This window comes from Camelus dromedarius, chromosome 11 (genome assembly GCF_036321535.1).
Source record: "Camelus dromedarius isolate mCamDro1 chromosome 11, mCamDro1.pat, whole genome shotgun sequence".
Classification (NCBI taxonomy): domain Eukaryota; kingdom Metazoa; phylum Chordata; class Mammalia; order Artiodactyla; family Camelidae; genus Camelus; species Camelus dromedarius.
In genome coordinates this window covers 7,185,690-7,205,373 of record NC_087446.1, presented here as the reverse complement: position 1 = coordinate 7,205,373, position 19,684 = coordinate 7,185,690, and the positions used below count along the sequence as shown (strand labels likewise).

At 53.5% G+C, this 19,684-nt stretch overlaps 2 protein-coding genes across 10 annotated transcripts in view; one reads left to right on the top strand and one right to left on the bottom strand.

Moving 5' to 3' along the window:
• The window catches only part of SGSM3 (small G protein signaling modulator 3), a 33,271-nt gene extending 16,552 nt beyond the window's left edge, over window positions 1-16,719 (top strand). Inside the window, exons 1-22 of one of the 5 annotated variants that reach the window (XM_064491422.1) lie at window positions 2,064-2,082; window positions 7,505-7,624; window positions 8,136-8,221; window positions 8,662-8,728; window positions 10,083-10,288; window positions 10,362-10,469; window positions 11,079-11,222; window positions 11,504-11,699; window positions 12,024-12,169; window positions 12,440-12,664; window positions 13,042-13,096; window positions 13,250-13,377; window positions 13,482-13,637; window positions 13,734-13,788; window positions 13,979-14,028; window positions 14,207-14,359; window positions 14,511-14,581; window positions 14,714-14,762; window positions 14,840-14,925; window positions 15,627-15,749; window positions 15,839-15,899; window positions 16,151-16,719. In XM_064491422.1, the coding sequence (XP_064347492.1) occupies window positions 7,618-7,624; window positions 8,136-8,221; window positions 8,662-8,728; window positions 10,083-10,288; window positions 10,362-10,469; window positions 11,079-11,222; window positions 11,504-11,699; window positions 12,024-12,169; window positions 12,440-12,664; window positions 13,042-13,096; window positions 13,250-13,377; window positions 13,482-13,637; window positions 13,734-13,788; window positions 13,979-14,028; window positions 14,207-14,359; window positions 14,511-14,581; window positions 14,714-14,762; window positions 14,840-14,925; window positions 15,627-15,749; window positions 15,839-15,899; window positions 16,151-16,231 (2,253 nt within the window). In that variant the 5' untranslated portion in view covers window positions 2,064-2,082; window positions 7,505-7,617 and the 3' untranslated portion in view covers window positions 16,232-16,719. Of the gene's footprint in view, window positions 1-2,063; window positions 2,083-7,504; window positions 7,625-8,135; window positions 8,222-8,661; window positions 8,729-9,650; window positions 9,747-10,082; window positions 10,289-10,361; window positions 10,470-11,078; window positions 11,223-11,503; window positions 11,700-12,023; window positions 12,170-12,439; window positions 12,665-13,041; window positions 13,097-13,249; window positions 13,378-13,481; window positions 13,638-13,733; window positions 13,789-13,978; window positions 14,029-14,206; window positions 14,360-14,510; window positions 14,582-14,713; window positions 14,763-14,839; window positions 14,926-15,626; window positions 15,750-15,838; window positions 15,900-16,150 lie in introns of those variants that run through there. The other 4 variants (XM_031463321.2, XM_031463323.2, XM_064491423.1 and 1 more) reach the window with 4 other exon arrangements.
• Window positions 16,720-16,918: 199 nt separating this feature from the next.
• MRTFA (myocardin related transcription factor A) overlaps window positions 16,919-19,684 on the bottom strand; it is a 108,990-nt gene continuing 106,224 nt past the window's right edge. For all 5 annotated transcript variants that reach the window (XM_064491420.1, XM_064491418.1, XM_010983543.3 and 2 more), the window contains one exon: window positions 16,919-18,394. In XM_064491420.1, coding sequence (XP_064347490.1) covers window positions 17,892-18,394 — 503 coding nt within the window. In that variant the 3' untranslated portion in view covers window positions 16,919-17,891. The remainder of the gene's footprint in view (window positions 18,395-19,684) is intronic.

The following is a 19,684-nucleotide window of genomic DNA, read 5'->3' as shown; positions in this document are numbered from 1 at the left end:
GTGAATGGCATCATCGTAAACCTGGGCGTTCAGACTGGAAACCTGGGCCTGGCTTTGGGTGGCTCCCTTTCCTCCTTTCCCACATCCAGCCTAGAAGCAAAGCTGTTGGTTCTACCTCTGGTTATATCTTGAATCCATTCACTCCTCTTCATCCCCACCCCCACGGTCACCACTTCAGTCTTGCACCCCATCACCTCTTTCCTGGAGCTTGTCCTTCCACACTTGTCTCACTGCACCCGCTCTTGTCTCTCCACAAGCCCTTTGCCGAACAGCAGCCAAAGTGATTTTTAAAAAACATACATGGGGTGGGGTATAGCTTAGTGGCAAAGCACATGCTTAGCATGCTTGAGGTCCTGGGTTCAATCCCCAGTACCTCCATTAAAAAAAAAAAAACACAAACAAGAAAGCATTATGTTAGTTCATGCAACTGTCATGTTTAGGATCCTTTTATGGATTCCCATTGTCCTTAAAATCTAACTCCTTCACTGTGGCCACAGTCCCTTGGCGATCTGGGTTCCTCTGCCTCTCCAGTTTCTTCTTACATTGTCCCCCTTGTCCACTGTGTTCCAGTTATCTGGCTCCTTTCTGTTTGTCCATTTTTTTGGATTGTTTCTTTCCAGCTTACTGAGTTTTGAGAATTCCTTATATTCTGGATACATGTCCTTTATCAGATGTGTGATTTGAACATATTTTCTACCATCTGTGGATTCCGATAAAGTCTAATTTATCAAATTCTTTCTTTTATAGATCATGCATTTAGTATAATATCTAAGAAATCTTTGCTTACCAAGGTCACAAACATGTTTTCTTCTATAAGTTCTGTAGTGTTAGGTTTTACATTTGGGTCTATGATTCATTTTGAGTTAGTTTTTGTATATGGTGTGAGATATGGATTAAGGTTCACTTTTTGCATACGGCTGTCCGATTTTTCTACGAACATTTGTTGAAAAGACTATCCTTTCTCCATTGAGTTGCCTTTGTATTTTTGTTGAAAATTAATTGTATTTCAACAAAATATTATCTCACCGCTTTGGAGGCAAGAAATCTGAAATCAAGGTGTCGGCAGGGCCGTGCTCACTCTGAAACCTGTAGGGGAAGGATCCCTCCTTGCTTCTTCCAGCTCTGGTGGCTGCAGTCATTCCTCGGCCTCACGGGGTGTTCTGCTGGCTCTTTACATCGCCTTCCCTGTATATACGTCCGCGTTCAAATTTCCCCTTTTTATAAGGACACCGGTCATACTGAATTGGGGCTCTCCTTAATGATGTCATCTTAAGTTAGTTAAATCAGCAAAGACCCAGTTTCCAAATAAGGTCACATTCTGAGGTACTGGGGGTTGAGACTTCAACATGTCTTTCTGGGGGGACGCAACTCAATTTATAACATTAACTGACCACATGAATATGTTTCTGGATACCTGTTCTGCTCCACTGGTCTCTGTGTCTGTCCTTTTATCAGTGTCACCCTGTACTGTAGCTTTATAGTAAGTATTCAAGTCAGATACTGTGAATTCTCCAACTTGCTGCTTTTTCAAAATTGTTTGGAGTATTCTGATTCTTTCGACTATCCATTTAAATTTTAGAACCAACTTGTCAGTTTCTCCAAGATATCCTACTGAGATTTGGATTGGAATTACATTGACTCCTTTCCTTGTTCCCAGTCTGGGAGAAAGCTCTCAGTCATTTATCATTAAGTATGATTTTTTGTTTTTTGGGTTTTTAAAAATTTTTATTGAAGCATAATCAGTCACAGTGTGTCTGTTTCTGGTGTACAGCATAATGTCCCAGTCATGCATATACATACATATATTTGTTTTCATATTCTTTTTTATTAAAGGTTATTACAAAATATTGAATATGGTTCCCTCTGTTATACAGAAAAAAAAATTGTTTTTTATCTATTTTTATATATAGTAGTTAATATTTGCAAATCTCAAGCTCCCAAATTTATCCTTTCCCACTCCCTTTCCCCTGGTAACCATAAGATTGTTAACTACGTCTGAGAGTCTGTTTCTGTTTTGTCGATGAGTTAATTAGTGTCTTCTTTTTTCTTTTTTTAGATTCCACATATGAGGGATATCCTATGGTATTTTTCTTTCTTTCTCTGGCTGACTTCACTTATAATGACGATCTCCAGGTCCATCCATGTTGCTGCAAATGGCATTGTTTTATTCTTTTTTATGGCTGAGTAGTATTCCATTGCATAATATACCACAACTTCTTTATCTAGTCATCTGTTGATGGACATTTAGGTTGTTTCCATGTCTTGGCTATTGTATGTAGCACTGCTATGGTAAGTATGATGTTAACTCTAGGATTTTTGTAGATGTCCTTTATTAGGTTAAGGGAGTTTCCTCTATTTCTAGTTTGCTGAGAGTTTTTATCATGAATGTATGTTGACTTTTGTCAGATGCTTTTTCTGCATCTATTGAGTCATATAGTTTTTCTTAGTCTGTTGATGTACTGCATTACATTGATTGATTTTGAAATGTTGAACAAGTTTTGCATTCCCAAGATAAATCCCACTTGGTCAGGATGGTATTGTTTTTCATGTATTGTAGAGCTTACTGGCAAAAGGTTGTTCATAATATTCTCTTATTATCCTTTTAATGCCCCTAGGATCTGTGGTGATACACCATATCCTTTTCCATACCTGGTAGTCTTGGTAATCTGTGTCTTTTTGCTTTTCCTGTTCAGACTGATAGATGTTTGATTTTATTGATTTCAAAGGAGCAGGTTTTGGTTTCATTGATTTTTCTCTATTTTTTTTTCCATTTTATTGATTTCTGTTATCTTTATTGTTTTCTTTCTTCTGCATACTTTGGACTCAATTTACCAGTAAATTCAACAACTTGGATAAAGGCCAGATTCCTTAAAAGTACACAAACTACCAAAGTTCACTCGAGAAGAAAAAGATAATCTAAATAGCCATATCTCTGTAAAAGAAATTATAGCTGGAAACATTTCCACAAAGAAAATTCCAGGCACAGAAGACTTCATTGGTGATTGTTACTCAACATTTAATGTAGAAATAATACCAATTTCTATACAAACTCTTCCTGAAAATTGAAGAGGTGGGACTACTTCCCAAATCATTCTGCAAAGCAAATACCATCCTAAACCTAACCAGACAAGGGCATTATTAGGAAAGAAAACAACAGCTCAAAGATCCTTCATGAACATAAATGCAAAAATTCTTAATAAAAGTTAGGCAAATTGCACTCCACAATTTCCAAAAAGGAAAATACATCACAATGACCCCATAGGATGAGCTTCAGACCTTATTCCTTGTGTCCCTTCCAGGTGGTTCTCTTCCCAGCCTTGGGGGCTTTCCTTACAGGCGTGCTCTGACCAGTTTTCGCATGAAGCTTTGGGGGTGCTCTCCGCAGATTTCTGGAGCTCTGTCTGTGCAGGTCTTGCATCTCCAGTTCTCTGTTCTACAGACTCAGGCCGCTCTGGCTCTCAGCTCAGCTCCTCACCCTCCCGAGTGCCCCCAACCCTGGCAGTAACAGCCCGTCACGGGGCCACCTCAGTTGTGCTCTCTCAGGCATCGCTGTCCTGTGTTGCCTGTCAGCCAGTGTTTGAAAACCACTATTTTATATATTTTTCTGGCTTTTTGGTTCAAGTTCAAAAAGTAAATCCAGTCCTTGTAACTCCATCTTGGCCAGATGCAGAAGTCCGTAACTGGAGTATGAGGGGACTGCATCACACCGTATCGCATCAGTGTACCCAGACTTGATCAGTTCCCCTAATGTTTGCTCTGTGAATTGTTCTCATGTTTTTGTTGTATAGATAATGCTGAAGTAGACCTTTCCATGCACACACCGTTTTGCTTCTATTGAATTATTTCGTTAAATTTCCAAGAGAATAGTTACTGGATTTAAGAGTATGAGTATTTAAGGGTATTCCATTCCCGAGGGAAAGTACAATCTACAGCAATTCATGAGTGAACTAGTTTTTTTTTTAACCACAAAAACTGGTTTTTACCAGCATTGATGCAGCCAACTTAGAGGTGCTCTAGAAAGAATTTTTAAAAATTAAATTTACATGCTTAAAGGTGTCAGTCTTTTAATCTGCCTCCAGTATATTTCTCCTCGTTCTTCAAAAGTCTCTACCGCTCAGTGCCCCTGTGACAACAGCAGGGCTGCTGGTGCCAGTGCCACGGCTCCCAGATGGCTGCTTTGAGGAAGGTTTCCATGGCGACTGGAGGCAGGAAAAACCTGTCCTCCCGGATTAGCAGTATCACATCCGGCTCCTGTTGGGAACTCGGGGACTCGGGGCAGTGGGTGATAGAAGTGGTGTATGTATGTATGAAATATTATTGCAGAGCCTCTTTAAAATATATCCAGACTCTGACCATTTCTCACGGTCCCCATGTAGCAAAGCCGACATCATTCCTACCACGTCACCGCCTCCTGCCCTGCAGTCTACTCTGCACAGCAGCCAGAGAGCTTTTAATCCTAAGTCAGATTCAGGTTTGCCTCTGCTCAGAACCCTCCTGTGATGTCCAACCCTCCGAGAACAAGGTCCAGTTCTGTACTGCACCTTAAGGCCCTCCGTGACCCCCACTGTGTTTCCTCCTCCTCCCCAGCCCCCCTTCAGTTTGCTGCTGCTTCCCCCTGCCTCATGTGTCCCTGTCTTGTCTTCACCTTTGCTGCTCCTCCTGCCTGGGTCCCCCTTCCCTCTGGAGCCACGGGACTGGATCTCTCACTTTCTTTTGTTTGGGTCTGTGGACGTCACCTTGTCTCAGCGCTTCCTGAGCGCTTCAGCTCCATGGCCCCTTGCTTTTACCCTGCTTTACTTTTCACCTGGTGCTGCAGTTGCCACCATCTGACACAGCTGTTTTATGACCTTTGGTTCTCTACTGTGATGTAACGGCGGGGACTTCTGGTTTTCACTGTTGCATCTCAGCCCTTAGAACCCCACGAGGCTCTGGTGGTGCTCAGTACCTTGTGAGTGAGTGAGTGGGAGGCAAGCCAACGTCAGGAAGGGGAGCTGCTTACTGAGAATCACCTTCCCAGCCCCCTCGGTCCTGCACAGCCAGGGACAGCTCTTCCACTACACACAACACCTGCTCCCTTCTGGAAGAAACAACCCAGTCATGCCTCTGAGGCCTCAGGGATGAGTCCTTCTGGTGATCTCAGCTGGCACATGTTACACTGAACTGTACGAAATTATTGTGTCCATAGGTTGTAATGGATGAATATCAGCAATAGCGTATGGCCTTCAGCAACCTGGGTGTAGACGGCCCAGGTACTAACAGTCACGTTCTGGAAATTGTTAGGACTCCTACTAACTGCCTGATGCTTCCTGAGTATGTGTCGGGTGTCAGTGTGCTGGGGGTCTCCCTTAATCCTCACAGCCACTGTAGGATATCGGTACTGTTACTCTGCTCTGTGGAGAAGAAAACAGATTCAGAGAGGTGGCGTGAACATGCCCCAGGCTGTAACTAGCAGGAAGCAGCAGAGCTGGGAATTGAATCCACATCTGTCCCACTGGCGAGGTCTTCACTTTAACCGTGGCGCCGTCGGGCCTCTGCAGAGCGGGCGCAGGGGCTGAGCTCAGAGCCACGCCCCCCTAGGGCTGGTGTGCAGCAGTGAGCCCCCCGGGGCCCGGGCCAGCGGCTGGCACGGCTGAGCACCGGGTGCCCCAGCACCGTTGAGCTGGTGGCTGCCTGACGTCTTCTCACTGGGGGCACTGGGGAGCCGGGTGGGGTGGGGGTACTGTTGTGGGGATCCATTGGGAAAGCTGTCTATGGGTCTCTTCTAGACTTGTTTTCTCGAGTGTGAGGAATAGAGATACCTGCTTCAGGGTGTGTTGTGAGAATCGAATGATGACGTGACTTTAAGAACTTCTAGCTCAGTCCCCTTGATGTGAAAATATGTAATCTCCATCCAGCACAAACTCCTGCTTCAGACCAGGCCCCGCATACCTGTTATACTGAAGATAGACATTGTGTCTTCCTCACGCAGATCAGACAAGCCTGGGATGGCTGGCCTGTTAGGGAAGTGGGTTCTGCCATCTGTTTGTAAGCAGGGCTTGTCTAGAAGCAGGAGGGCTCCCTCCCAGTTGGGCACCAAAACCACTATGATAGGCATTTAGCCCACCCTTGGCCAGGTCAGGGTGTGTCTGGGGGCGGGAGTGGAGGTTAGTGACCCAGCTGAGCTGTCTTGGCCCCAAATTTGCAAGTGTATCTTTAAAGAGATTTTTTTTCATGTGCCTGTTTTTCAACATATGCTGGAATGAAGGGCCCATAGGGTGATGTTTTCTCATAGGGCCCTCAAGGTGGTTGTTTGATTTTCCTTTTTTGTTTCTTTCTCACTCCCTTGACCCTTCCATTCACCCAGAATTCCCTACAGCAGAATTCTGTGGCAGACAGCATGGAGAAGACGAGGGGCTGCTGTGGACCAGGCTGACAGCTGTCCCCTCTGGCTCCCATCATCTGAAAAATGGCAGGGGGAGCTCTAGGTCTAGTGAATATGATTCCAAAAACTAGAAGGCAGCTGATGCTGAAGTATTGCAACCACATCTCTGTACTGTTACCTTCCATTTATTTCATGGGATCAACGCCTTTTGTTGCATGGTTAGAAGTAAAAGGCTTCGTATTCAGAAAAAGACAGAGAAAGCTGCCCCCCAAACTGCATTTCTGTTGAAGTTCAAATGGGTGATAATAGGTTCTTTCTAGTTCAAACAGGAGCAAGTTAGAAATAGGAAGTTAGAGGACGCCCCGAGTGATGACGCCTCAGTTGATTGATGGCTTTCTCTTACTTTTTTAAATCGAGATATAATTCACATGCTATAAAGTTCACTATTTTTAATGTATACAATTCAGTGGTTTTAGTATTCATACTGTTGTGCAACTATCGCCACTGTCCAATTCCAGAACATTTTTCATCTCTGCAGATAGAACCCTGTACCCATCAGCAGTCCCCCTGCCTGCCCCCTCCCCCAGCCCTTGCTGGCCTGCTCTCTGTGTCTGGATTTGCCCCTTCTGGACATCGCATTGAAACAGAATCGTCAGTATGCATCCTCTTGGGACTGGAAATGCCAGGGTCGGATGAGTAGAGGTATCAACTCAGAAGCCAAGATGTGTTCCATCTAAATGGTTCCTCGAAGATTCTGGCTCGGAGGAACCTATTCACAGGGGTTTTGGTGGTGGCTGGATTTTGTTTTCTTTTTTAGGAAACATTTGTCTGAGCATAGAGTATCAGGAAGTCTGTATGATTCTCTCCTTCCTTAATGGTACGGGAACTGAGCAGACATTCTGCTTGGCTCACAGAGCTGTTGAGAATATCAGTTTTGTAGCTTCTTCAAAGTATATCTTCTCTCGGATGAAATGTTCAAAATAGGAGACTTTTTCTTTCAAGTGTGACTTTTCCTTTCCTGTTAAACAGAGGCCAGGACTCACCTCCCCACTGCCTCTGGGCCAGCAGATCCGAGTCAGGGGTGGAAAGGACTCCCAGTAGAGCAGCTGCTTTAGATGACTTTCTCCTTTGCTCTCCTACCAGGACAGATGTTTCTGGACCAGATGAAGCTTAAGGAGACTTCCGGCTGTAAGATATTAGGATAGGAAAACTCTCAAGCCTGGATCTCCAGAAGGCTTGCCTTGCCTCTCCGCACGATGTCAGGTGGGAGGCAGGGGCCAGCTTGGAAATGGGGTGACAGGCTCTCTAGGGGGTAGGGGGGCCTTACCCAGGAGGACCCACCCGGTGTTGGGGGAAGCAGGCTTGTTTTTCATGGACCTTCTTGGGTCACATGGACCAGGCAGGAGGTGGGGGAAGGAGGAAGCCTTCTGACGGGCATCTGGGAGTTACTACAGCTCTCTTCTCAGTTTTCCCGAATCCCTGTCCTCTCCCTCCAGCCTGCAAATTCTCACTTGCAGGTGGAAGAAGAGGCAAGGACATGAAGTTTGGTTGTCTTGTAACTAACACGCTGCTGGTTTTCTTTTCCTTCCTCCAGAAATTTGCACATTTCTAGGTTTCTCACCCTCCCTATCCATTGGACTTTAGATGGTCCAGTCCCTTTAATGCTGGTGCTCTGGGGGGTGGGACAGGGGAGCAGGGATATCCCAGTCTGAATTCCCTCTCTGAATGCTCTGCGTTTTTTTCATCTTGTATTCCTGACCCTCCTTGGTTTTAGGAAGCCACGTACCTTCTGCCAGTGGCCCCTTCTCAGCCCTGACCCCGAGCATGTGGCCCCAGGAGATCCTGGCCAAATACACGCAGGTACAGCAGCTGGCCAGCCAGGCACCAGCGGCTCTGCCCCCAAGCCATGGTCCCCAAGGGAACCTGCCACCCACAGGCTTCCTGGTGGGTGGGTCACTGCACCGTTCGCACACAGAACTGGAGGCCCCATCAAGGACAGTGTTAGCTCCGTGTCCTATGTGAATCAGGCTTTAGGCTGGATGCAAAGTATGGTGCTCTGCCCTCAGTATTATGGGGACTCAGAAATAAATGAGACACACTTTTCTTGACTTGATCTTATCTTTGACCTCTGAGGAAAACAGGGAAGATGTGTGGAGAGTTCGAGAGGGTCATGACCCCTGTAGCTGAGTGACAACTGCAGGGGCTCCAGGGAAGGGCACCCCTTGGTCTGAGTTGTGGGGGCCGGGTGGCGGCAGCGGGGTTGGGGGTCCCAGGCTGACTCTCCTTACTCCTGGGTCTAGAAGGAGGAGGCAGCGGAGCAGCCAGAGTTCTGCTACGATGAGTTCGGTTTCCGGGTCGACAAGGAAGGTGAGATTGAGCCCCTCGCGTGGAGCCTTGCCCATGTCCTTGGGGAGGACCAGCCGCAGCAACTCATGACCCTGCTGTGACCTCGGGCTCCGGCTGTTTCACCCGATGTTCCAGAGTCAAGGACGGAGCTGCATCTGATGGTGATGCTGTTCTCAGTATATGGAGTCCTCTGGGGGTTTTAAGATTAATTTTATTGATCTTCATATGATAATAAAAGCAGTAATGTTCATTGTAGAGAATTTGAAAACTACATCAGAATATAAAGATTAAAACACATTAACCTAGTGGGGAGGGTACAGCTCAGTGGTAGAGCACGTGCTTAGCATGCACGAGGTCCTGGGTTCAATCCCCAGCGCCTCCTCTAAACATAAATAAATAAATAAACCTAATTACCTCCCCAACCCCCAAAAAAGAAAAATTTAAAAAAAAACAAAAAACAACCCGCCCCCAGATTAACCTATAATCCTGCAGCCTGAAGATAACTGCAGACATTTCAGAGTGTTCTTTCCTGACTGTGTGTGTTTCCATGTGGAAGATTGTATCATAATATTGTACAATGTTAAGAGATCTAAGAGCAGTGTAAAAACATGTCTATGGTGTATGTGGTATATGTATGTTTCTATATTGCTCTTTTATTTCTTAACATATACCATGAGCATTTTGTCAAATGTCAGTTAAGACCTCTTTAAAAGCATATTTTTCAGTGGCTGCACACTGTCCCATTTTAATGAATCTGTCATCATGTTTTTATAACCTCTCTTCTCTACGTGGGCCCCAAGGCCATTACCACTGTCTTCTACCACAGCGGCGCCTGTGGGCTCCTGAGGGGGCTGTGGGAGGGGCGTCTGCCTGAAGCCAGGGGAGCCAGTCACCAACCAGAAGGTGTTAACTGGCTGAAACCAGTCATGTTCAGGTTGCTCATATTTCCAGTTCTGCCAGGTCTTCCTCATTCTCTGCTTTGCAGGCAGATATTTGGAAGTTAAAAGCTGGGCCTGAGAGGAACACAGGGAACTTTCTAGTATGACGGAAATATTCTGTGTCTTGATGGGAACAGTGTTTAAATGTTTGTTGATACTCAATGCACTTAAAATTTGTGCACTTGATGTGAATTCACTGAAGGTGAAGTTTTAGAAAGTGGAGGCTGAGGCTGCGACTCCGGGATAGGTCAGGGTGCTGCCCTGTGGGGCAGTAGTGCCGTGGAGGCTGTGGGGCAGGAGAGCCCCGTCCGCGGGCACCCGGGCACTTCTGGAGGCCGACTGGAAAGGCGGCCCTGGGTGTGGGTGGTGAGATCCGGCCCTGGGCCGGGGCCGATGCTCCTGGAAACAGACGGGGTGGCTTCCTTCCTCCCCTGCAGATGGCGCTGGCCCCCGCTCCGGCAGGCTGCCAGCCGCTCTGATGGAGGACCCGCCGCAGAGGCTGCGGTGGCAGGCCCACCTGGAGTTCACCCACAACCACGACGTGGGGGACCTCACCTGGGACAAGATTGCCGTCTCCCTGCCCCGCTCGGAGAAGCTGCGCTCCCTGGTGCTGGCCGGTGTCCCACACAGCATGAGGCCGCAGGTGAGGCAGAGGGACCCACTGGGGCTGGGAGGTTCCGGTGCCCCTGGGGGCTGAGTGCTCACGCCCCCCTCAGCTGTGGATGCGGCTCTCAGGGGCCCTGCAGAAGAAGAGGAATTCTGAGCTGTCCTACCGAGAGATTGTAAAGAACAGCTCCAATGATGAGACTATTGCTGCCAAACAGGTGAGGCCGGGGTGACAGGCACGGGGGTGGGGGTGGGATGAGGAGCGCCCTTCAGGGAGTGCCCTCTGGCCATGAACTGTGCCTGTGGGAGGGGGATCTGCTGGGGTTACTGGGCCCGCCCTGGTGGGTCTCTCCTTGGCAGGGGTGGCCGGGCGAGCACGGCAGCCTTCGGGCAGCCCGAGACAGCCCTTTCACCCACAGACACATCCCTGGAGCAAGCTTGCTCCTTCCTGGGTCCTCCGTGGCACCGGGAAGAATCGTCAAAAAGGCCACCCAAGCCGGTGCACATTAGGATCCTCTAGAAAGTTTACAGATTTCCATGCCTCCTTCCAGAGAGTCTCAGTCCATAGCTGTGGCTTGAGGCCCAGGAACCTGTACTTCCATTTTTATAAGCTCCCCCATGAGTCAGGTGGCATGAGCCACGCATTCGCGGGCTCTGATCCTGAGGGGCAGAGCATGAGGAGCCCCGACTCCTGGGACAGAAGCCGACCTGAGGTCTGCCCCACACAGGGGTCCCCAGCCTCCTTCCCGGGGGTCTCGGGGTGCCAGCACTGTGGAGGGTGTGGGCCTGCAGCTGCATCTCACAGGCTCTGGGGGGGCTGCCGGCAGATTGAGAAGGACCTGCTCCGCACCATGCCCAGCAACGCCTGCTTCGCCAGCGTGAGCAGCGTCGGGGTGCCGCGCCTGCGGAGGGTGCTCCGAGCATTGGCCTGGCTCTACCCGGAGATCGGCTACTGCCAGGGCACCGGCATGGTGAACAGGGCCCGGGAGTGGGGAGTGCCCCAGGGTCTTCTCCACACCCCCGGGGGTGACCGATTTCACAACTGGGCCAGCAGGGTGGGAGGACGGGAAAGGAGTCCCCAAGGAGGGCTGGGGCTGCCAGACACGATACTTCCAAGCCTGAGACAGGCACGCGGTCTACAGTGTGACCCCCACAGAGGATGCCTTATTCTAATTGGTTACCCGGATGGGGCGTCTGTTCTCATTTGCCTGGAGACCTGGGTAGAGGCCCCTTATCCCACTGCCCTGGCCAGGTGGCTGCCTGCCTCCTGCTGTTCCTGGAGGAGGAGGACGCCTTCTGGATGATGTGCGCCATCATCGAGGACCTGCTCCCGGCCTCCTACTTCAGCACCACCCTGCTGGGTGTCCAGACAGACCAGCGGGTCCTGCGCCACCTCATCGTCCAGTACCTGCCTCGCTTGGACAAGCTGCTCCAGGAGCATGACATTGGTGAGGCTGGAACCCACCTCTCCCCTGGGGTCAAGGGGTCCAAGGCTGACGGGGCAGCTGCGAGCTCAGGAGGAAGAGAGGAGCTCATCTGACGATGGCCACCCACACACACAGCCCCCGCCGCCTTCGTTGTGCTCTTGTTCTCCAACGTTCCCTGATACCCTGTCTCTTTGCCCGTCAGCTGGCAGGGCCTCTTGTTGCTTTTTGGGATATGCACTCCATGTCCTGCATGGCTTGTGTGCCTGGGGGACGCCCCTCCTCTCAGGCTGTCCCGTGCCAGCTGTCCCTGGTCCCAGCCACAGGGCCCCTGGTGTGTGTCCGCAGAGCTGTCCCTGATCACGCTGCACTGGTTCCTCACGGCCTTCGCCAGCGTGGTACACATCCAGCTGCTGCTGCGCCTCTGGGACCTGTTCTTCTATGAGGGCTCCCTGGTGCTGTTCCAGACCACGCTGGGCATGCTGCGCCTCAAGGTGACAACCAGAGCCCTGGGGCCACTGCAGCTGTCCTGGCCCCTCCTCAGAGTCCTCCGGCTGCCCATGCTGCAGTCCAGGACTCAGCATCGTGTGGCCTGAGCACCGGCCCCTCCTGAGAGGCCCCAGGGGATGGGTGGCAGCATCTTTTCTGGGGTAGGGCTTCCTTATGCTCAGCTCAACCATCCAGGGAAGATGCAGGTGCCTGAGGCTGGTGATTGGGGTCAGCTGGGCAGTGACACCCACCTGCCCTTCCCTCGCACGGCCCAGGAGGAGGAGCTGATCCAGTCCGAGAACTCAGCCTCCATCTTCAACACACTGTCAGACATACCGTCGCAGATGGAGGACGCGGACATGCTGCTGGGGGAGGCCATGCAGCTGGCCGGCTCCCTCACCGACGTGGCCGTGGAGACCCAGCGCCGCAAGCACCTGGCCTACCTCATAGCAGACCAGGGCCAGCTCCTGGGCACCGGCGCCACCACCACTCTCTCTCAGGTGGGCCTGCGAGGAAGGAGGCCCCAGCTCACCCCAGCCCCGGCCCTTCCCCGTTCTGCCACCCCTCCAGCTCAGCACCCAGGGCCCAGCGCGGCCCAGTCAGACCACAGCTGTGGAGGGACCCACTGCCGTGGCCTTGGCGAGTCTCTGCCATGACCCGCCTGGTTTGGGCATGGGACAGACCCATCTTTGAAATGAGCATATGTTTTTGACCCTCAGAACCGGCCTCAGAGGCCACGTCAGAAGAGGCAGCCCGAGATGCTGCCCGGCTTCTGTGCTGAAGGGCTCTGTTTACTTCCTCCAGAGCTGAGGCACTTGTCTGCTTGGCTGGGCACGGGGTGCCCCGGCCACTGCTGACCCCACGTCCCTGCCCACAGGTAGTCCGCCGCAGGACCCAGCGAAGGAAGTCCGGCCTCACTTCGCTGCTCTTTGGTGAGAACTCTGCCCTGTGGCCGAGTGCTGGGCTCAGAGAGCAGGGCACTGGGGGCCGGTCAGACCAGGGTGGGGTGTGGACTCCGAGCTTCCCTGGAGTTGGGACAGGGGCCGGTCTGGGCCACGGCTGCCATCCCTCTCTGGGCCTTACAGGGGAGGATGACCTGGAGGCACTTAAGGCCAAGAACATCAAGCAGACAGAACTGGTGGCTGACCTCCGGGAAGCCATCCTGCGCGTGGCTCGCCATTTCCAGTGCACAGACCCCAAAAACTGCAGTGTGGTGAGTCTCCGGCCCCAGGCCTGTGCTCACGGCGACTCAGGGCCATCCTTCCCTGGCCCCATCCTGAGGCACCCCCGCGATGGGCCTTTCTGCCGCCCTGGCAGGAGCTGACCCCAGACTACAGCATGGAGAGCCACCAGCGGGACCACGAGAACTATGTGGCGTGCTCACGCAGCCACCCGCGCCGGGCCAAGGCCCTCCTGGACTTTGAGCGGCACGATGACGATGAGCTGGGCTTCCGCAAGAACGACATCATCACGGTGCGGGGACATGAGCGCCTTGCCCAGGCAGGGTGGACAGGGGTGCGAAGTGCTGGGCTGGCGCCAGAGCCGTGCTTCCTGCCCTTCCCTGTGCAGATCATCTCCCAGAAGGACGAGCACTGCTGGGTGGGGGAGCTGAACGGCCTAAGAGGTGAGGTCTCCATGCAGCGTCGCTGGGCGAGGGGAGGCGGCCTGCACAGGTCCGGTGGCCTTGCCGCCGCAGCGGGCCCTGGGGATGCTCAGACAGCGAGCCTCCCTCGCGCGCTGGGTCCTCAGCCCCGTGGGGGCAGTGTCGGGGCACTGGGCCGTCCGCCCCTCATCGGGCCCGGCTTCTCCCACAGGCTGGTTTCCAGCCAAGTTTGTAGAAGTCCTGGATGAACGGAGCAAAGAGGTGAGAGCCTGCGCGAGGTGGGGCCGTGCCTGGGAGCTGCCGCTGCCTCCACCCAACGGGGCCCGCGCCCTCCTTGCCGGGCCGTGTTCCGAGCGCATGCTGGCTGTGAGGACGGGGAGAGGCTGGCTGGCTGCGTGTGTGGGGCTGGGGCCTCTTAGACCCTGTCCCCCACCCTCAGTACTCCATCGCGGGGGACGATGCTGTGACGGAAGGGGTCACAGACCTTGTGCGAGGGACCCTCTGCCCGGCCCTCAAGGCCCTATTTGAACACGGACTGAAGAAGCCTTCCCTGCTTGGGGGCGCCTGCCACCCATGGCTGTTTATTGAGGAGGTGAGTCAGTGGGCCCGTGTCCTTCACGTCCTTTTCCCTGGCCCCGCGGAGCAGGCGGCAGGAGCTCATGGCGCGGGGATGTGTGCTCAGTTGGACTTTGTGGCTTTGACCTGGTACCTCCCTTGTCCCTGACACTGAACCTGCCCCCCAGGCAGCGGGCCGGGAGGTCGAGAGAGACTTCGACTCAGTATATTCGCGCCTAGTGCTGTGTAAGACCTACAGGTAACCGGCCCCTGCCCCCTGCCCCCTGCCCCCTACCCAGCGTCCTGGTGGGTCGCCTGGCTGCCCCAGTGTGGGGAGAGGAAGTGGCCTGAGCCCACCAGGGCAGCGCTGGCAGCTTTGGTCCCCCCTCAGGCTGGATGAGGATGGCAAAGTCCTGACCCCGGAGGAGCTGCTCTACAGGGTAAGGGGGGCCATGGGCGGGGCAAGCCTCCTGGCTTGGCAGCTGGGGACACCTGAGTGACAGCTGTGCCTTTCCAGGCTGTGCAGTCCGTTAACGTGACCCACGATGCTGCACACGCACAAATGGACGTCAAGCTCCGCTCCCTCATCTGCGTGGGGCTCAAGTGAGTGCACTGCTGCTGGGGCTGGGGGACAGTCAGAGGTGGAAGGGGTAAGGGTGAGAGCAGCCCTGCTCTGCAGAGGGGCGGTGCTTGCAGGGGTTTTGTGAAGCACAGATTCCAGCAAGCTGAGCAGGAAAGGGGCTCCCCAGAGACACGGCTACAAACTAGGGAGGGGTGCCTGCCCGAGGGGCCTCGGGCACGTGTGAGGCTCAGATCTGAGTGAGCTTGAGTGTGTGGTGTTTCCGGACTTGTCACCTGGCAAAGGAGCAGCCTCCAGGCTGCTCTGACCCAGGAAGGGGGGCAAAGTTCCTGAGACTAGCTCGGAACCTAGCCATGGGCACGCTGGCCGGACTGTGCGTGTTGCTCCTGGACTGACCAGCAGGGCCCAGGCCTCTGTGCCTGCAGATGGCATGGCCGGGTCTCAGACTCAGAAGGAGCTGTGACGGGACCGAGGGGAGTGGGGGCCATGGGGACCACGAGCCCCTGAGCATGTCTCCCCATGTGGAGGAGTCATGGTGAGGCCACTCTGCAGAGACCTGGCTGAGACAGGAGCCGGGGTCACCTGTGGGGGCTGGAGGAGCCCGGGAGTGGGCTGCCCCAGGGCAGCATGAGGGGCAGAGCCCCATCCCTGGTCGTCGGGAGTCCTGTGGATGGAGGCCAGAAGGCCCAGGAGCAGCCCCCAAGCCCACCCTGTCTGTCTCCAGCGAGCAGGTCCTGCACCTGTGGCTGGAGGTGCTCTGCTCCAGCCTGCCGACCGTGGAGAAGTGGTACCAGCCCTGGTCCTTCCTGCGCAGCCCCGGTTGGGTCCAGATCAAGTGCGAGCTCCGGTGAGGAAGCGTGGGGCTTCTGGGACCCTGGCCCAGTGGTGTGGGCCGAGGCACCTAAGGGCAACTGACAGCCTCCCCTTCGCTTCCAGTGTCCTCTGCTGCTTCGCCTTCAGCCTCTCCCAGGACTGGGAACTTCCTGTGAAGAGAGAGGTGGGTGGTCGGTTGGTCGTCGACCCTGCAACCTGCCTTCCTGCAGGGGGCTGTGGCGGGTGGGGCCACCTGGGAGTCTGTTGGCAGACGACTCCAAACACATCTGGGTGGCTGAGGCCGGGCCTCGTGGGGACCCCAAGCACTGGCATTGCCTCTAAGAACCAGTCTGGCGGCTGCTACCTTGGGCTTCCTTGCGGTGTGCCCAGCACCCCTGCCCTGTGGCCTGTGACAGGAGGGCTGTCCCTGTACAGGAGGAGAAGACACCCCTGAAGGAGGGCGTCCAGGACATGCTGGTGAAGCATCACCTTTTCAGCTGGGACATAGACGGGTGACGTGTTTCCTCCAGAGACCCCGTCAGTCACACCCAGGCCTCCCCCAGCCCGTCGGCTACCAGAGCCCCTTCCTCAGGCAAGACGAGAACAGCACAGCTCTGGCCAGTCTCAGGCTCACTCTGGGACGGGGTCTGAGGTGGCCCAGGTGCACTGTGAGCTGTAGGGTCAAGGAGAGGATGCACCGCGAGCCCTGGCTGGGCACCATGGTAGAGTCCGGGGACACCACCCTGGGCACCCAGAATATTGCTGGAGGGCAGTGGGTGGCAGAAGCAGGAGGAGGGGGCCAGGCTCAGCCTGTTCCAGCGCCTGGGCGAGGGCTCTGCCCTGCCAGGGTCTGCACAGAGGCCCCGGGCCCCAACTTCACTGTGCCAACCAAAAACCAAGAACAGCCACCTCTGTTCTGTCAGGTTTTGCTCAGGAAGGGGATGGGGGTAGCTAAAGGCTCCTTGGCCTCCTTGATTTATAAATAAACAGCTGTCTTTGAGAAAGCACCTCCCCCTATCCATCTTCTGTCCAGCCTGGGCTGCGTGTCCAAGGTTCTGCTCTTCCTGGAAATGGTCCAGAACTTACAGCCAGGCCTGGGCGGTGGCCTGATGGGGCGTAGGGTCAAAGTCACAGCATGGCACCCAGGGCCCACTATACCCGCCCCCAGCTTCTTCCCTGGAGTGAACAAGATGGACTAACAAGTGGTGGTTTTGCTTTTATTTTAAAAAGTCACACAGCTTCCCCACCTCTGTCCCAGCACTGGTTTTGGTGACTCCATCCTTAATCCCCTATGAATAACAGTGACAGGCCGGAACGAAGGCCAGGCAGGAAGAGGCCACAGCTTGGAGGCCGCTGCTGCGCCAGGGCCATAGTGACTGCAGTGAGGCAACGGGACGGAATGTGGGCAGGTGGCCAGGCAGCACCTCTGCCCTCGTGGCACTGATTGATAAGGAGCAGGAAGCAGGAGAGGTGGGGCACCGGCTGTGGCGGGGTGTCTACACGTCAAACACAGTGATGGGTGGGCCAGGGTAAGCTGTGTCCTGCCCCAGGAGCGGTGGCTCCAGGCCCTTCCATGTGTGCGCAGTGTGGGGAGGAGCTGCACCTCCCCCCCGTATATGTGTAATAAGTATGGCGATACATAATAGAGGTATATACACCTGTACAGAAACTCTGCCACCAACCACTACATGGTTACACTACACCAAGACACTAGAACGGCAGGGAGCCCCCTCCCAGGAGGCCTGGACAGTGGTGTCGGCGTCACGTGGACGGTGAGGTAGCGGCCCCGCCAGTCCCTTCCCTCTCGGGAAAGGGAGAAGGAAGGACATTCGCCCCTGGCCCCGCCTCAGCCCTGGGCCCTGCCTGCCTGAGCAAACTGCAGCCAGCAAGTGCACCCGACCTCACAAAAGGAGGTCAAATAGAAGCCCCTGGCCTGTCCAGGCCCCCCAGAACCCCAGGGTGGGACCCAGAGCTGCTTCTTGGCAGCTTTTCTCCTCCGTGAGCCTGAGTCAGGCAAAGGGACACCTGGCCCCAGCCTCCCCCTGAGGGAAGTGGGGCCTCTTGATTGTCAGACTCACGCCCGCGCAGAGAGGCTGACCAGGCAGGAGCGCGCCGAGTTCCCAAGTTCTCCAACTTTCCCGCCCCCCCCCAGCCGCCCCACTCTGCAGCCCCAGAGCTACAAGCAGGAATCCCAGTGTAGCTGCAAGTCGTGGCCATCGAGGAAGTCCGTGGAGAAGAGGCTGGGGGACGTGGTGCTGAGCGGGGCCAGGCTGAGCATGGGCCCCCCGGAAGACAGCTCCAGCCAGTCCATACTGTCCAGGTGGCCGTCAGCTAGGTCCAGGCCCACGCCACTGGGCTCAGGCGCAAAGTGCAATTCCGAGGTGTCCATGGGGGAAGGGGGGTGGTCCAGGATGGCAGAGCTGCTCAGCATCTGGCTGTGAAGGTCATCAATGAGGGAGAGGGGCTCTGGCCCCTCGTGCCCACCGGTCAGCAGCGGCAGCCCCGTGCTGCTCTCCAGGAAGTCCTCCAGGCGCCCGGGGAGGGCCGGCGAGCCCGAGGGAGGCGGGGCGGCCTGAGGGAGCTCGGTGGAGGGTGAGGGCTGTGTGGCCAGGGGTGACCCACAGGCAGCTGTCGAGGGGGCCTCCTCTTTCCCTGGCTCCTTGAAATCTGCTGAAATCTCTGCCAATCAAGAAAGTGAATGGGTGTCAGAAAGCAGCCTGAACAGGGCCTGCAGTTGGGCCCTGCCGTACACCATGTAGAAAAATTAACTCAAAATGGGTCAGAAGTCTACATTTAGGAGCTAAAACTACAAAACTCTTAGAAGGAAAGGGAATATCTTCATGACATCGGATTTAGTAATGATTTCTTGGTTATGATACCGAAGGCACAGGCAATGAAAGGAAAAATAAACCAGACTGACTACATAAAAATTTAAAACTTCTGTACATCAAAGGTCACTATCAAGAGTGAAAAGATTGTATAGTAACCGTATCTCAACAAATTTAAAAAGTGAGACAACCCATGGAATGGAAGAAGATATTTGCAAATCATATTTCTGTTATGTGATTAACATCCAGAATAAGATAAAGAATGCCTACAACTCAACAAAACCAACTAAACATGGACAAAGAACTCAGACATTTCTCTGACAGAAGATACAAACACATGAAACGATGCTCAACGTTATCACTCATGAGGGAAATGCAAATCAAAACCATGATGAGAGACCACTCCACACCTTCCAGGATGGCTATTTTCAAAAAAATGGAAAACAAGTGTTGGTAAGGATGCGGACCAACTGGAACCATTGCGCATCCTCAAAAAGTTAAACACAGAATTACCATGTGATCCAGCAATCCCACTTCTGGGTGTGCACCCCACAGAACTGAGCATGGACACAGATACGGGCACGCCACGTTCACAGCAGTGTTACTCAGGACAGCCAGAACGAGGAGACCACCCAAACGTCCAGCGGGCGAGGAGACAGATACAGCGTGGGACACACACCCAAGGGAACGCCATTCAGCCACAGTGAGTAAGGAAATTCTGATACAAGCTACACCACGGATGAACCTTGAGGGCATCGTGCTCAGTGAATCCAGCCAGAAACAACAGGAGGGCAAGTACTACATGGCGCCACTCACACGAGGTATGGAGGTGACCAAGTCCCAGAGACAGAAAGCAGGAAAGAGGTTACTGGAGGGTGGGAGGAACAGGAAGTTGGTATGTAAAGGGCGATGTATCCATTTAGGATTGATGGAAAGTTCTGGAAATGGACAGTGGTGATAGTTACATGACACTGTAAATGAACTTAGTGCCACTGAACTGTGCGATTAAAAGTGGTTATAATGGTAAACTATGTTATATATACCACAATAAAAAAAATACGCAGAAACCAGGCCTGCTGCCTGATCCCTGGGTCCCATGCTCCTCCCGCCCCCGGCTTGGCTGAGCTGCGCTCTCACCAGC